This window comes from Megascapheus bottae, chromosome 30 (genome assembly GCF_031878675.1).
Source record: "Megascapheus bottae isolate mThoBot1 chromosome 30, mThoBot2.hap1, whole genome shotgun sequence".
Lineage (NCBI taxonomy): Eukaryota > Metazoa > Chordata > Mammalia > Rodentia > Geomyidae > Megascapheus > Megascapheus bottae.
In genome coordinates, this window is record NC_143538.1 from 5,552,770 (window position 1) to 5,565,191 (window position 12,422).

At 43.0% G+C, this 12,422-nt stretch overlaps 1 protein-coding gene across 1 annotated transcript; it reads right to left on the reverse strand.

Annotated features, from left to right (window-relative positions):
• Positions 1–3,080: 3,080 nt before the first annotated feature.
• LOC150044209 (uncharacterized) lies at positions 3,081–6,656 on the reverse strand. Its single transcript, XM_090321416.1, has 5 exons — positions 6,479–6,656; positions 6,090–6,283; positions 5,080–5,127; positions 4,383–4,609; positions 3,081–3,781 (listed from the first exon to the last, which is right to left on the reverse strand). Exons 1-5 carry the CDS (start codon positions 6,644–6,646, stop codon positions 3,081–3,083), a joined length of 1,338 nt encoding a protein of 445 aa, XP_090177542.1. The 5' UTR covers positions 6,647–6,656.
• Between the last annotated feature and the right edge of the window lie 5,766 nt (positions 6,657–12,422).

Here is a 12,422-nt window from a genome sequence, read left to right on the forward strand (position 1 = left end):
GTGGATCCCTTTGGTGTCCTTTGCTTGCCTGATTGCTCTGGCTAAGGGTTTTAGCACTATACTGAAGAGAAGAGGAGAGAGTGGGCATCCCTGTCTAGTTCCTGATTTTAAAGTAAATGGTCCTAGTCTTTCACCATTTAGTATAATACTGGCTGTAGGTTTTTCATATATGGCTTTCACTATTTTGAGGAATGTACCTCTTATTCCTATTTTTCTAGTGCTTTCTACATGAGTGGATGTTGTATTTTGTCAAATGCCTTCTCTGCGTCCTGAGAAATTATATGATTCTTTCCCTTAGCTCTACTGATGTGATGTATTACATTGATTGATTTGCGAATGTTAAACCAGCTTTGCATCTGTGGGATGAAGCCCACTTGATCGTAGTGTATGGATTTTTTAAATTTGTTTCTGGATTCTGTTGGCTAACATTTTATTGAGGAGTTTTGCGTCTGTGTTCATTAGAGAGATAGATCTGTAGTGTTCTTTTTTGTTCGGTCTTTCCCTGGTTTGGGGATGAGAGTAATATTAGCTTCATAAAATGATTTTGATATTGCTCCTTCTGTTTCTATTTCTCGAAAGTTTCAAGAGTATAGGTATGTTATTTCATCTTTAAACGTCTTGTAGAATTCCGCAGTGAAACCATCTGGACCTGGGCTCTATTTGGTTGGCATTTCCCAGATTGCTTCCACAATTTCATTGCCCATACTAAATCCACTAGCACAGTGATGTTCGTTGCAGCAGTCTTTACCATAGCAAAGATATGGAACCAACTGAGATGTCCCTCAGTTGATGAGTTGATGAACAAGATGCGGTATTTATACACAATGGAATTCTATGCTGCTGTCAGAAAGAATGACATCACCCCATTTGTAAAGAAAGGGAAAGACTTAGAAAAAACATATTAAGTGAAGTAAGCCAGACTCAAAGGAACATAGACTCAATGTTTTCCCTCTTTTTCATAATTAGAGGAAACCTTGGGCTCTTCTAGCAGAGATTTGCAATAGCTATACCTAGATACCTAAGGTCGTACAGTATGACCCTAAATGAAAGGACCTCTAGAATATAAAACAAAAGCCATATAATGAGTGATTGCTGTCCTTAATGTACTATGTTATCCCTCATTTCTTTTGCTGTCCCTTGGTTATCTCATATTGTTACAGTATTTCACTTTGTTATCTGATATGTTGGATAAATGTGTATTTGGTTATTTGAAATTGGATAGGGAAGGGGAGAATTCAAGATGAGGGGTGCGGGTCGGGGGGAGGGAAATGGCGACCAAGACATGAGTAATGGTATTAATGTATGTGAAGTAATGCACCTTCTATCGAATGAATATAAAGTAACCCTGCAATTAATTACAAAAATATATATAAAAAATTAAAAAAGAGAGTTCATTATTTCATTTCTGTATCTCTTACAAAGAGCAAACAGAGCTTCCAGTGTTTGTCTTTAAAGAACACTTGCAAATGTCAAGTGTTTTCATGGCTGTCAGGATCCACAGAGCACTGTCTCCAACTCCACTAGATGTGAGTGATGACCAAAAGGAGACGATAAAAGGGAAAGCCCCTCCTGCTGGAGTTCTCAGCCCGGGGAACTTTCCTGCAGAGGGAAGACTGCATGTCTGTCCCAGTGTCTGCACTGAACTTGTCAGAACATTCCTAGGATCTGAATGGGAACAGTGAGTGCCACAAATGTATGTACAGGCATGCAGGCGCATGCATCCATGGAACACACAGTATCACAATGCAGTACCTAGGAGCACAGCCACGTAGCCTGGGTTCATCACAGAGTTTCTCCTGTCCATTCTGAAGGCAGCCTCCTAAGAGTCATGAGCACACACACAGCACACACACCTTGTCTGCTGATGGCCATGTACATGGCTTTGCAGAATGTTCAGGCTGAAATCCAGGCTCCACTCTGGGCTTCAGAAACATCAGGCCTAGTCTTTGGCATCTTTGGATTCTAAACGAAGGGTCTTCCAGCACCTTGAGAAAGCGTTCAGGCATGCAGGGACATTTGTTCTTGCACAGGGAGCTAGCTGCTTGTGTTTCTTCTCCCAGAATGCTTTCTTCCTTTGGAAGAAAAACAGTAATGAAGTTCCCATTTCAGATGATTGAATTACTCTACTATTTCCTTGAGTTTAACTGGTCGAATTGTATAACACAGCTCCACTCTGGCTAAACTGACAAAGTACTGGCTTAGCCAGGCATCAGTGACTCCTGTGATTCTACTAAGGAGGCTGAGATCTGAGGCTCTCAATCCTTTTTTGCTAGTCCTGAATTGAACACATGGCCTAAGCACTGTCCTTGGGATTGCTCAAGGTTAGACCTCTACCAGTTGAGCCACAGAACAACATCTGGCTTTTTTTTTCTATGTATGTAGTATGGAGGAATTGAATACAGGTGTTCATGCATGCTAGGCAAACACTCTACCACTAGGCCAAACTTCAAGCTCTGAGGATCCCATTTTTAAGCCAATCTGGCAGAGCAATCTAAAACACTGTCTCTGTATCTTCACTCCTTCTATCTCTCTGTCTCTCGCTGCCTCTGTCTCTCTCTCTGTCTCTCTGTCTCTCTCTCTCTGTCTCTCTCTGTCTCTGTCTCTCTCTCTCTGTCTCTCTCTCTCTCTCTCTCTCTCTCTCTCTCTCTCTCTCTCTCTCTCTCTCTCCCCCCTTCTCTGTGTCAGTCAGGTATGGCTTCACTAACCTTTTTTTGCTCAAAGCTAGCAATTCTCTTTTGATGGTTAGCTGGAGAAAAGTTTCATGAACTTTCCAGCCCAAGGATGGCCCAGAACCTAGACCCTCAGAGATCTCTGTCTACTAAGTTGTTAGCATTACAGGTGTGAGCCAAACTACCTCCTTGCTTCCACCAAAAACCGATTTCCATTTACTCCTTGCCATTCCCTGTGCATGTAACTGCTCCATGTATATCCAGTAAGTTCCTCCCACAGCTCCAGGTCACTCTACATTTCTCCCCACTTAGGGTCCATGTGTCGAGGGCATCATATAGGGAGGGGGTGAAAAAAACCACAGTACTTGATTTATTGTACAACATAATATAAACAGTGACATTTTAATAAAATTAGAGCAATAAATAGAGAGAACATTTTACAACAGCCATTATAAAAAGAAAGAGTAAGATTTTCTCAGGGATGGGGGAGGGAATATCAAGATCTAAACCAGCCTCCAAATTGCCTTCAGGAAAATATTCTAAGTCAGAGTCCTCAAGGGGATCTACTGCCTCAGTGAAGATGGGATTTCCTTCCTGAGGTGGTGCAGGGGCAGGTTCTAGTTCCTCAGGTGGAGACTGGATCTCCTGCAGCTGGACAGATTTGTCTGGATATTCTCTGAGGACAGACTCACTTTCCTCGACTAACACTACCTTTTTGACATCTTTAAGGGGTTCTCTTGAACTTTGGCTGGAGACATACTCCATGAACCCCTCAGGGGATGCTTTATCCTGCACCCCAGGAGTGATGACTTCATTGGAACTGGGCTGATCTAAGCTGACTGTAAAAGTCAGGGGAGAGTCTCCATCATCTTTCTCTCCCTGCAGGGGACTGGCAGGTTCCTGGGTGACATTAGTGGGGTTCAGAATGCTTTCGCTGTACACAGGACACAAAGCCTGTTCCGGCTTCTCCACACAATTAACAGATTCTTCTGGCTTCACATGCTGTGCGGAGTCCAGTGATGTCTCCAGCTCTTCACGGGTCACCATCGTTGAGATCACTGCTGGGATACTGATAGGGAGTTCAGGAGAGGCTGCTCTATGGCGGCGCCAACCTGAGAATGGGGAAAGGTACAGGAATCTTAGAGTGGACTCTACAAGTTCAGGAATGTCTCAAAGTCCATGAGGATGTAACAGAGGAAGCCATCCATAAAATTTGAGTTTGGGCAAGTACGGTAGCTCACGCCTCTATTCCTAGCTACTCAAGAGGCTGAGGTCTGAGGATCAAGGTTCAAAGTTATCCTGGGCACAAAAGGATCTGAGTCTCTTATCTCCAATTAACCTCTAGAAAACGGGAAAGGATCATTGGCTCAAGGTTAGGAGAGTAGCCTTGTGCTGCAAAGCTCAGGGACAAAGGTCAGGGCCATTTGTAGGACAGTGGCCTTCAGCTGAAGAGCACAGGGAGTGCCCAGGTCTACTTCAAGCCCCATGACCCACAAAAAATAAAAAAAGAATTGGAGATTGGATTGAACTCTGAAGGTTGGGTCTTTCTCAGCTGTGGCTCAGGCCAAGTACTTTCAAAAAGAGAACAGACGTTGGCTGGCAGAGCATATCCATAAAAGGGCATTTCTGCTAAGCTGGGTAGTACTAAGGGCTCCCGTCCCGGACAATCCGGGGCCATCCCAAGAGACCCAGGTCCCGTCCGTCCCTACTCACAAGCTCTGAAGCGCCTATACAAGGACTCCTTCCTCCTCTTGTTGTTCTTCTTCTTCACGGATTTCTCCAGATCAGCAAGGATGATTTCTAAACGGAGCAGTAGGTCCCAGGAAGGCATGTAGAGCCACACATAGTACATCAGCTCATGCAGGGTGTCTTGGTTCTGGCACTTATAAAAATCTCCAGGGCAGCAGTCCATCCACATAGTGATAATAGAGCAGAGGGCGCTGTGGGCAGATTGGGGACAAGCACACTATGAGCACCACCCTGCCCGTTGTGTGCCTTCCTCCTGAGCCACTTAGTGGCTGGACTCGCATGCTGTGGGGGTCCTAAACACAGACCTGCATGTTGGAAAGAGGGAGAGGAAACCTGGGAGCAGGATGCTCCTCACAACATGCCTCTAGAAGCTTCTGAAAGTCAAGTCTCCACCATTCTCACTGTGATAGGCAATGAGAAGGCTGATGGTCGATTCCACGCTGGATCTGACTTTCTGCACACAGCCCTTCCTGTCATCCCTGGACAACACACCCACACCCACAGCGGTGTCCCCTGCAATCCACTGAAGTCCAAAGCCGCCCCCCCCCTCAAGGAAGTCACAAGTGGTGTGCAAACAAGAAATCTGCACTTTGGTGCAGAAGCCTCAATGATGCCCATTTTGCAAGGAGGGGCAAAAGTCTTTGTGCCGAAGCCCACTTACATTTTGGTTTTCTCATCTTCCTCCCAGTAACGGTGGAGATATCTGTACCTAAGTGAGGAGAGGAAGAAGTCACCTCCATGGTTCTCTTTTTCTAACTTAACAGGACACCTGTGGTGCTGGCTAAGTCCCACATGGGAATGTAAAAGTGACAGGGAAACCAGGGAGATACGTCTATACGGTTCTGTGAATATTCTGCTAAGGGGCTTATAGGCATTTGTCCAAAGTTAATGTGTCAGTGGCTCGTGCCTTTATTCTTAGCTATTCTCAGGATCACAGTTGGAGAACAGTCTAGTCAGTACCAAGACAAGTGAAAGGGTATCAATGTACGTGAATTAATGCACCTTCTGTCTGGCAAATATCATGTAACCCTTTTACTAATTACAATAAAAAATGCAAATAAAGAAATAAATAAAATTAAAAAAAAATCTCAACACATTAATTTTCAATTAACTGGCCACAGCCAACAATTGTACCTGTGGCTCACTTGGCAAGTGCCAGCTCTGAGTACCAAAAGGACAGCACTCAGGTCCTGAGGTCAACATGCAGGTCTAGAACACACACCAAAACGTAAATGCTTCCAGGGTTAGAAACAAGTAAAGCCTACATAATCCCTCCTTGATGGCTCAGAAGTGATTCAGCCTCCTTACCACCTCCCCAGCGTTTCCTCTGTCTACTTGTACTCCGCAAGCCTCCAAGACTGCTACTTTGACACCTTATCTTTAATTGGAAATGTGATTACTTAGGGCCTCACCCTAGGTGAGGGCACAAGTTGGGTGCCACTAGCATATGCCTGTAATTCTAGCCCTTTCAGAAAGCAGGCTTCTGAAGTTCCAGTAGCTTCTGAGGGAAAAGGAATGCCCTTGGTGACACTGTCCTAAAAAACTAGCCATGGTGTACACTTCTTGGTCTCATCCTTCATTCCCATGAGAAGACCTCAGTGAAAAGAACAGGCTCAGGGAGGTGCCAGGTGGAGGCTGAGCAGCCCTGGACTTGAAGGGGGAAACACTCACTTTTTAAAGATAATATCCATCACTTGTTCCATCGTCCCCCACCGTCTGTAGTTACGCAGAAAGGTTTTGACAAAAAAGAGGTCTCCCTTCTGGTAGGCAGGGACTAGGTTAATTACCAGCCTCTCCAGCAGGCCTGCCTCCCGACTCCATAGATTATGTGGCACATTCCGGGTCTGGGCTGAATCAATGTGGCCCTAAGGTGGTAAAGAGAAGGGATCTTTCAAATGTGGAAATGACAGCGCACTCCATATGGAGTGATTGTGATAGAGAACATGGAAAACTACACAGAATGTATTCTCTCAGCAGAGACAGACACTTGAAAACACACACAAAGACGGTTCTAATATGGGCCAGGATGGGGTGAAATAGGTTTCCTATCGTGAACATACCTGGCCTGAATTGCCTTGTGCTTTCCTTAGTTTCATCCTGGAAAAGAGCTTTAGACCTTGGGCTCGTGGCTGGGCGCTGACCCAGTGTCGGTAGCGTTCCTTGAGGCCGTCACGCCTCTCTTGCCTGAGACTTGAGTCTCTTGTCCTGTGAAAACAAAACGAGAACATGATTCTCGCTCCTGAGTCACAGGCCAAGTGAGCTTGCTTGAGCCCACAGTCAGTTATGGTTGCCTGGCTATCAGGGTTCCATGCTCTATTCCATTGTGAGGGAGGCAGGGTCACCTCTCAGCCCAATGACCTATGCTGCTTCCTCACACAAGACCAACTGGAAGCTGACATCTCCCCTCCCACATCACAATGTGCACATGGAGACACAGTCCACAGCACAGTTCTCCTTGTCTGTCCAATCCCAACATCCTCTGCTAGCCCTGGCTACTGGCATGTCTCAGCTTCCAGGAGCCATTCCTGGGTCAGATCCATGCCTTCTCTGCCACGGTTCCTCTCATCCTGAACAAATCCTTGTGCCTCTCAGGGTCCTCTGTGCCTGCCATGTGCTTCTTCTACATATTTTGACATCTATTTCCTATGACATTATTAGCTTTCTGTGTCCTAATCATCTGTTTGTCCTTAGAGTCCCTCTGTACTGTCATCTGGAGCAAATGCCAATTCTTAGAGATGGAAAAAGCAAAGAAGTATTGAAAACACACATTACACATATAGACATTTTACAGGTTGTTTGTTCTTGTAAGGGAAAAGACTATTTTTCATACTTTGGACAAACACTTTATGAAGTAAGCATGGGGAAAAAGGAATCTTCTCATTAGGATGCCTAGCATTTTTTAAATACTACATCTTTGAGCGAATGTAATGTTTAACATAGAAAACTGTGTTCCTGTGCTTTTCAGAATCAATTTGTTTATACGTGATTTGCCTCTAATATCTTGACTTCTCTAGTTTCATGATCTACCCTCCTTCCTTTACATAAACAGGAAAAGGGAATTTTATAAATTACTGAGATGTTGCCTGTCTCTGAACATGCATTTTTTATAAAGAATTTATTAACATTGATTTTTTTCATCATATTTTAAATGAGAAATTTAACAAACAAGTATTCAAAAAGGGAGTCTCTGTATACAATCACTGGGACTTTTGTTTTAGAACTTAATCAAAATTTGGCTAAGAGTTTGTATGTCATAGAAACATATTAATTTATGGAATAAAACATTATCTCTGTAGAGTCATAGGTTTGTAGGTATATATAGTTATGTTTATATTTCCATTACCATGTCCATAGCATTGGGTATGCCAATGTTGAGTCCTTGCTCTTGTACTCTTTGGATTTAATAGCCACATCTGAAGGATACCATGTGCCTTTTGTTTCTTAAGTCCTGATTTGTCTCACCAACATGGTTTGCTCTAGATTCATCTACTTCCCTGTGAATGCCATTATTTGATCTTGTCTGTTGGCTATGTAGAATTCCATTGTGTATATATACCACATTTTTTATGTCCATTCATCTGCAGTAGGGCATCTGGATTGTTTCCATCACCTGACTATTGTGAATAGTGCAGAGATGAACATAGCTGAGCAGGTGTCCTTATCATATCTTGGGTTACGATGTTCAGGGTAGATGCCCAGAACTGTTATGGCGGGATCGTAGGGAAGGTCAATTTTCACTTCTTTAAGAAACCTCCAGGCTGCTTTCCAGAGAGACTGAACTAGTTTACATTCCCGCCAGCAGTCTAGTAGGGTTCCTTTTTCTCCACAACCCTGCCAGCAACTTTCATTGTCTGAGTTCTAAATCTTGGCCGTTCTTACTGGGGTAAGGTGGTACCTTAGGGTTGTTTTATTTGCATTTCCTTTATGACTATACATGATGAACGCTTTTTCATATGCTTTTCTGCCATTTTAATCTCTTCTTCTGATAAGTCTCTCTTTAGTTCCCTTGCCCATTTAGTGAATGGTTTATTGGGTTTTCGGGGGATTAGTTTCTTGATTTCCCTGTAGATTCTGGATATCAAGCATTTGTCAGATACATTGTTGGTGAATATCTTTTCCCAGTTGGTTGGCTGTCTCTCTGCTTTTGCGACTATGCTTTTATCCGTACAGAAACTTTTTATTTTTAGGTAGTCCCATTTATCGAGTCTCTCTCCCATCTGTTGTGACCCTGAAATTCTGTTCAGGAATCTTTTGCCTGTGCCTATGAGTTCCAGTGTCTCTCCTAATTTATCATGTAGTGGTTTCACAGTTTCCGGTGTGACGTTGAGGTCTTCGATCCACTTTGAGTTAATGATTGTGCATGGCGAAAGGCTAGGGTCAATTTTTAGTTTCTACATGTGGCTGCCCAGTTTTTGCCAGCACCAATAATTGAATAGACTGTGTTTGTTCCACTGTATATCTTTGGCTCCTTTGTCAAATACAAGTTGCCTATAGGTATGTGGTTCTATTTCTGGGTCTTCTATTCTGTTCCACTGATCTTCTGGTCTGTTTTTGTGCCAATACCATGCTGTTTTTGTCATTATGGCTCTCTAGTAGTGTTCGAAGTCTGGGATTGTAATACCACCAGCCTTGCTCTTTTTGCCTAGAATTGTTTTGGCAATTCTAGGTCCTTTTTGTTCCATATGAATCTTTGGATTATATCTTCTATTTCAGTAAAGGATGTCTTTGGGATTTTCATGGGGATTGCGTTGAATTTGTATATCAATTTTGGCCCTATAGCTATTTTCACTATGTCGGTTCTCCCTAGCCATGAGCATGGGATGTCTTTCCATTTCCTAGCATCCTCTTTAATTTCTTTTGTTAGGCTTTTACAGTTTTCACTGAAGAATTCCTTTACATCTTTGGTTAAGTTAATTCCTAAGTATTTTATTCTTTGGGGGGCTATTGTGAATGGGATCATTCTCTTGATTTGCCCTTCTATTTGTGTATTGTTGCTGTGCAAGAAGGCTACTGAATTCTGAAGGTTAATTTTGTATCCTGCCACTTTGCTAAAGTAGTTTATTAATTCTAGGAGTTTGGGAGTGGAGTTTGTTGGGTCACTCAAGTAGAGGATCATGTCATCTGCGAATAGGGAAAGTTTAATTTCTTCTTTCCCCACGTGGATCCCTTTGGTGTCCTTTGCTTGCCTGATTGCTCTGGCTAAGGGTTTTAGCACTATACTGAAGAGAAGAGGAGAGAGTGGGCATCCCTGTCTAGTTCCTGATTTTAAAGTAAATGGTCCTAGTCTTTCACCATTTAGTATAATACTGGCTGTAGGTTTTTCATATATGGCTTTCACTATTTTGAGGAATGTACCTCTTATTCCTATTTTTCTAGTGCTTTCTACATGAGTGGATGTTGTATTTTGTCAAATGCCTTCTCTGCGTCCTGAGAAATTATATGATTCTTTCCCTTAGCTCTACTGATGTGATGTATTACATTGATTGATTTGCGAATGTTAAACCAGCTTTGCATCTGTGGGATGAAGCCCACTTGATCGTAGTGTATGGATTTTTTAAATTTGTTTCTGGATTCTGTTGGCTAACATTTTATTGAGGAGTTTTGCGTCTGTGTTCATTAGAGAGATAGATCTGTAGTGTTCTTTTTTGTTCGGTCTTTCCCTGGTTTGGGGATGAGAGTAATATTAGCTTCATAAAATGATTTTGATATTGCTCCTTCTGTTTCTATTTCTCGAAAGTTTCAAGAGTATAGGTATGTTATTTCATCTTTAAACGTCTTGTAGAATTCCGCAGTGAAACCATCTGGACCTGGGCTCTTTTTGGTTGGCATTTCCCAGATTGCTTCCACAATTTCATTGCCCATACTAAATCCACTAGCACAGTGATGTTCGTTGCAGCAGTCTTTACCATAGCAAAGATATGGAACCAACTGAGATGTCCCTCAGTTGATGAGTTGATGAACAAGATGCGGTATTTATACACAATGGAATTCTATGCTGCTGTCAGAAAGAATGACATCACCCCATTTGTAAAGAAAGGGAAAGACTTAGAAAAAACATATTAAGTGAAGTAAGCCAGACTCAAAGGAACATAGACTCAATGTTTTCCCTCTTTTTCATAATTAGAGGAAACCTTGGGCTCTTCTAGCAGAGATTTGCAATAGCTATACCTAGATACCTAAGGTCGTACAGTATGACCCTAAATGAAAGGACCTCTAGAATATAAAACAAAAGCCATATAATGAGTGATTGCTGTCCTTAATGTACTATGTTATCCCTCATTTCTTTTGCTGTCCCTTGGTTATCTCATATTGTTACAGTATTTCACTTTGTTATCTGATATGTTGGATAAATGTGTATTTGGTTATTTGAAATTGGATAGGGAAGGGGAGAATACAAGATGAGGGGTGCGGGTCGGGGGGAGGGAAATGGCGACCAAGACATGAGTAATGGTATTAATGTATGTGAAGTAATGCACCTTCTATCGAATGAATATAAAGTAACCCTGCAATTAATTACAAAAAATATATATAAAAAATTAAAAAAGAGAGTTCATTATTTCATTTCTGTATCTCTTACAAAGAGCAAACAGAGCTTCCAGTGTTTGTCTTTAAAGAACACTTGCAAATGTCAAGTGTTTTCATGGCTGTCAGGATCCACAGAGCACTGTCTCCAACTCCACTAGATGTGAGTGATGACCAAAAGGAGACGATAAAAGGGAAAGCCCCTCCTGCTGGAGTTCTCAGCCCGGGGAACTTTCCTGCAGAGGGAAGACTGCATGTCTGTCCCAGTGTCTGCACTGAACTTGTCAGAACATTCCTAGGATCTGAATGTGAACAGTGAGTGCCACAAATGTATGTACAGGCATGCAGGCGCATGCATCCATGGAACACACAGTATCACAATGCAGTACCTAGGAGCACAGCCACGTAGCCTGGGTTCATCACAGAGTTTCTCCTGTCCATTCTGAAGGCAGCCTCCTAAGAGTCATGAGCACACACACAGCACACACACCTTGTCTGCTGATGGCCATGTACATGGCTTTGCAGAATGTTCAGGCTGAAATCCAGGCTCCACTCTGGGCTTCAGAAACATCAGGCCTAGTCTTTGGCATCTTTGGATTCTAAACGAAGGGTCTTCCAGCACCTTGAGAAAGCGTTCAGGCATGCAGGGACATTTGTTCTTGCACAGGGAGCTAGCTGCTTGTGTTTCTTCTCCCAGAATGCTTTCTTCCTTTGGAAGAAAAACAGTAATGAAGTTCCCATTTCAGATGATTGAATTACTCTACTATTTCCTTGAGTTTAACTGGTCGAATTGTATAACACAGCTCCACTCTGGCTAAACTGACAAAGTACTGGCTTAGCCAGGCATCAGTGACTCCTGTGATTCTACTAAGGAGGCTGAGATCTGAGGCTCTCAATCCTTTTTTGCTAGTCCTGAATTGAACACATGGCCTAAGCACTGTCCTTGGGATTGCTCAAGGTTAGACCTCTACCAGTTGAGCCACAGAACAACATCTGGCTTTTTTTTTCTATGTATGTAGTATGGAGGAATTGAATACAGGTGTTCATGCATGCTAGGCAAACACTCTACCACTAGGCCAAACTTCAAGCTCTGAGGATCCCATTTTTAAGCCAATCTGGCAGAGCAATCTAAAACACTGTCTCTGTATCTTCACTCCTTCTATCTCTCTGTCTCTCGCTGCCTCTGTCTCTCTCTCTGTCTCTCTCTCTCTGTCTCTCTGTCTCTCTCTCTGTCTGTCTCTGTCTCTCTCTCTCTCTCTCTCTCTCTCTCTCTCTCTCTCTCTCTCTCTCTCTCTCTCTCTCTCTCTCTCTCTCTCTCTCTCTCTCCCCCCTTCTCTGTGTCAGTCAGGGATGGCTTCACTAACCTTTTTTTGCTCAAAGCTAGCAATTCTCTTTTGATGGTTAGCTGGAGAAAAGTTTCATGAACTTTCCAGCCCAAGGATGGCCCAGAACCTAGACCCTCAGAGATCTCTGTCTACTAAG